The 4829-nt window shown below is 40.5% G+C and overlaps 1 protein-coding gene across 2 annotated transcripts in view; it reads left to right on the top strand.

The window, feature by feature from the left end:
- The window catches only part of DUSP16 (dual specificity phosphatase 16), a 92666-nt gene that overhangs the window by 63674 nt on the left and 24163 nt on the right, over window positions 1-4829 (top strand). For both annotated transcript variants that reach the window (XM_017527949.2, XM_017527958.2), the window contains exon 4: window positions 524-687. In XM_017527949.2, the coding sequence (XP_017383438.1) occupies window positions 524-687 (164 nt within the window). The remainder of the gene's footprint in view (window positions 1-523; window positions 688-4829) is intronic.

The following is a 4829-nucleotide window of genomic DNA, read 5'->3' as shown; positions in this document are numbered from 1 at the left end:
AGTAGAGACGGGGTTTCACCATGTTGACCAGGATGGTCTCAATCTCTTGACCTCGTGATCCACCCGCCTCGGCCTCCCAAAGTGCTGGGATTACAGGTGTGAGCCACCGCGCCCAGCCCAGTTCTCATTTCTTATATCCCCATTTTGCTTCTGTGAATTATTGGCTTGGTTACTTGCTACTAACTTTAAATCTTCTTTATGTTCCACAAAACATTTGCATGGAGAGTGGGGAGCAAATGTTGTAGGGTATGTGAAAATGAAGAGAATGTCTGAGACAGGAGTCATTTTAAGTGCCTGCAGGACTTGCCTATCCCCATGGTAGCCTTAGAAGCCAAGCATAATGCTGGATTATGCTTCAGTCTTAGCATTAGCAGCTGTAGCCAGGAATAGGTATGTGGTGACATCCACTTGGATACATGGGTTCAATATGTTTTAAACCATTTTAGCTGAGCAGTTCACAGAAGGCTGGTTTTTACTTTGTGCGTGGCATAATTTTACATAATTTTATAATGTTTATTCTTAGGTGGGTTTGCTGAGTTCTCTCGTTGTTTCCCTGGCCTCTGTGAAGGAAAATCCACTCTAGTCCCTTCCTGCATTTCTCAGCCTTGCTTACCTGTTGCCAACATTGGGCCAACCCGAATTCTTCCCAATCTTTATCTTGGCTGCCAGCGAGATGTCCTCAACAAGGTGGGTGCTTTGAAAATATCGTTCATTGCCGGGTTTATATTGTTAGCTGGAGAAACAGCAGTTGCCCATTATGTCATTGAAACACACCCCAATCTCAGAAAGGAAGCGCTATGCCATTCGCAGTGTGTTCCCCAGGTAACAGTTGCATCATCTCTTGTAGTGTTAATTTGTTTGATGTTACTTTTTGCCACAGGAAACCTAAACTGTTTTCATGTTTGCTTGTTCTTAACAGGTCCAAGAGACCTGAAATAGGACACAATTTTTCAGAAGTTTAGCCTTATATTCTTAGGGTACTAATCAATCTGTTATAGTAATTGGACACACTCAGAAAGGCTAAGACTGCCTGGGTTATCACACATTTAGAAATGTATTTATTTATTGCAACACATTAGAAAGGGATGCAGGTTGGGCTTGGATTGAGGAAGATCCTCATGACAGCTGCCTGGGGGCTAGGGAGAGGTGTTAAAAAGTTGGTGAGGATGAGGGCTGAAACTGTGCCACTGCCAGTCTCCCTGGGCTAAAGCTCGTTGGAGGAGCTTTGTTGAGAAAGAAGAGGGAAGAGCATGGATTCTTGCTGAAAAAGACACGGGCCCTACTGCACAAAGCGGGGCCTAATAGAGGAACACATTGGATTGAGTGAGGCCTTCGTATATAATGGTACAAGCAGAACAGCAGAACTATAATCTGACTCCACAGCGTGTATGCTCTTAATTAGTAATGCCACAAAACAGTGCTCTTACTGCTGGAAAAGTGGTTTTTCTCTAAAATGTCTTAATTTACATCACCACGAACTGAAAAAGCAGTCAAAGATCTTAACTATTGGTGATCCTATACAAAGGAAAATACGCCTTAACATTTTCTCCTTGAGTAACTAGGAGAATTGGGCTGATTGTAAAATAAGCTTCCAGACTGGCTTTCTTTAGCACATGGAAGGCAAGGCTTTTTAGAAGGAAGAAAATGCCCTATTATTGGGTCACTGGGTAGCAATAAGGCATTCTTTTTTTTTTTTTCTTTTGTGTTTTTGAAACTCCTGCCTCTTCAAAATTTCGCCTCAACATTGCATTGTTAATATGTCTGCTTTTACTGTGAGATGTGCCGCTTTGAGATTTAATAGTTCATGCTTGTACTGAGCCTTTCTGGTGGGGTCACAATGCCTTTGAGCATGTAATTATTAATTCTTGTTAGCGATAAGTGGGCTATGTTACAGAAAGCAAAATTAATTTCTTAAAGTCACATGCATTCCTGGGGGAAAGCTGGAGATGGTTTATTTAATCCTCAGATCAGAAAATAAAATTCCCAGTTAAGAATCCTGTTTACTCCTGGTAAACCTTAACCAGCGAGTCAGCAGGTCATTCCATAAGTAATTGTATTACAGATCATTTTTGTTACTTTTGACACTGAATTAAAAGACATTCATTTGCTATATGTCTTTTTCAGATCTAACAAATATGTTAGTTAAAAAAAAGTGAGAGCAGTTAAACCGGAATTTAGAGTTGAGGATGGGAAAAGGAGTAGTTTTCTCTTTTTAACTCTGGCTTCTAAACATATTCAGCGCTAATGAGGATATATAGGTAGATGCATTGAGCGGAAATGTTTGTGGCAGGGAGAATGGGTTTGTGAAGTTTATAGGACAACACCTTGGTCAAGGAGTTGTTACAGAAGGCTTGCCAGGAAGCACCCTTAACAGACTTTAACTTTTATTCTGCGAGGATGGTGAGAGATAAGAATAAACTGGTAGGCTGGATACCTTTGAAAGCAGTGAATATAAATTTATATTTGTGGCTCACACACTTTGGAATCCTAGCACCTTGGAAGGCTGAGGTGGGCAGATCACTTGAGCTCAGGAGTTTGAGAACAGCCTGAGGAACATGGCAAAACACTGTCTCTACAAAAAGTACAAAAATTAGCCAGGTTTTGTGGCCTGAGCCTGTAGTTCCATTTACTTGGGAGGCTGAGGTGGGAGGATCGCTTGAGCTTGGGAGGTGGAGGCTGCAGTGGGCCCACATGGTGCCACTGCACTTCAGCCTAGGCAACAGAGCAAGGCCCTGGAGAGAGACAGAGAGAGAGAGAGTAAGAAGAAGAACAAGAGGAGGAGGAGGGAGGGAGGAAGGAAAGAAGGGAGAGAGGGAAGGAAGGAAGGGGAGAGGGAGGGAGGGAAGGAGAGGGAGGAAGGAAGAGAGGGAGGGAGGGAAGGAGAGGGTGGGGTGTGTATGTTTGAAAAGGGTGGGTATGTTTGACCTCTAGGTTCATTGTCAACAGAGCCTTAGTGCTGAAGGGGATTTCAGAGATCATTTAGTCAAGCACCAGCAGTTGATAAATGAGGAAATCAGTATCCCGGAAATGTTACATGATTTCTTCAATATCACTCAGTTGAGTTTTCTAAGTAGATTAGCCTCTCTTTTACAAATAGTCTAAACTCATCTATCTTCCTGCTCAACTTCCTGACTTATACTTTCCAAGAGAAATAATATGCTTCTTTTCTTCCCAAAGATCTCTGAAGCTGAAGATGTTATAATCTTTCCTAAAAGTACAGTTCTTTTTATTAAAATTCAGAAGTTGAAGTCTTTACAAACAGCAACCATGAGGCCACTAATATTACTAGTGTTTTTTTTAAATGAAGTGCCACCAAAATATGTTAAAAGCATGTCACAGAAATTTTCTTGGGAGGATCATAATGTTTGCCATTTAAAATGTTGGGCTTTTTATATTATTGGATTTAACCCTCATAATAGGATTAGAAGATACATTTGCCCCAAGCTAAGTCACTTACTGGAGATTATGTCATTGATTTCAGAGCTGGTCAGTGGCACAGATCAAATGTAAACCCAAGCTGCTGTGATTTTAAGTCCCATGCTTATAGTGCACCAAAAATGCCCATCTTCTGGAAAAAGGAATTATCTATAGCAAGCTGTTACGAAGGACTGACAGACCTTAAGTCTATTGAGTCACAACTGAGAATTTCTTTCCCTGTTTTTTCTGTAACATCATCTGTACCAGTACTGTCTAATAGAAATATAATACAAGTCACATACATCATTTAAATTTTTCCCGTGGCTTTTAAAGGTAAAGAAACAGGCAAAATTAATTTTAGTAACTTATTTCATTTAACCTAGTATATCCAAAACAGTATTTCAACGTGCAATCAGTATACAAAATTATTGAGGTATTTTACATTCTTTTTTTTTTTGTACTGAGTCTTTAAAATCTGGTGTGTGTTTTATACTTACAGCACATCTCAATTTGGAGTAGTCACATTTTAGGGGGTCAGTAGCCATGTGTGGCTTGTGGCTACCTCATTGGACAGTATAGGTCTCAGCATGTATTAATTTTTACTGATGTTTTGAAGACATGGTTTCTTTTGTAGAAGACCATAAGAAGTCATCAGTACCAAAAACATACTTTTATTTTCTTTTTCCCTCACAACTGTACTTTTGTTTCTCACAGTGTGTTCTTTCATCCTCTAGTCTTTGTACTAGAGCTGAAATGGGAGCAGCTTATTGTACTAAATAAAAGTCATCTGCTGAAGTCCAGTTCATATCTGAAATGGGTGGGATTTGAGAAAGAATCTCTGGTTACTCTGTGAAAGACAAAGGTTCTTGATTGCCTTTATCATCAGTTACCATTTCAAATGCAGACTTTTGTTCACACTTAAATACATGAAGCATATGACAGAATTACCTGTTGGGAGTAGTTATTAAGAAGAACTGTATCTGAGGTGAACCACTGCAGCTTCTTTTCTAAAGGAGCTCTGCTGCCCACCCCTTACCCATTTAAATAATCTCCTGTCAACATTCTTTGAGTAGCTTATTTCATCCTCTTAACATACAAACTTGGTTTTCCTACGCGTCCTTATTGTTCTGCCTGGTACGAAGTAGGAAGACTGCTACTTTCTCTGTTGTTTTCTTAGAAGAGTTAGGCAACAACAAATGGCGTAAACACAATATAGGCTAGGAATGCTTTCAGGGTTTCCAGTAGAAATATATGACCTAGGAAGACAAAAGGCTATCAAAATTATCAATAAAATATGCCGGGCGCGGTGGCTCACGCCTGTAATCCCAGCACTTTGGGAGGCCGAGGCGGGTGGATCACGAGGTCAAGAGATCGAGACCATCCTGGTCAACAGGGTGAAACCCCGTCTCTAC

Source organism: Cebus imitator, unplaced genomic scaffold (genome assembly GCF_001604975.1).
Source record: "Cebus imitator isolate Cc_AM_T3 unplaced genomic scaffold, Cebus_imitator-1.0 Scaffold2, whole genome shotgun sequence".
NCBI lineage: Eukaryota > Metazoa > Chordata > Mammalia > Primates > Cebidae > Cebus > Cebus imitator.
This window is presented reverse-complemented; position numbering and strand designations above follow the sequence as displayed.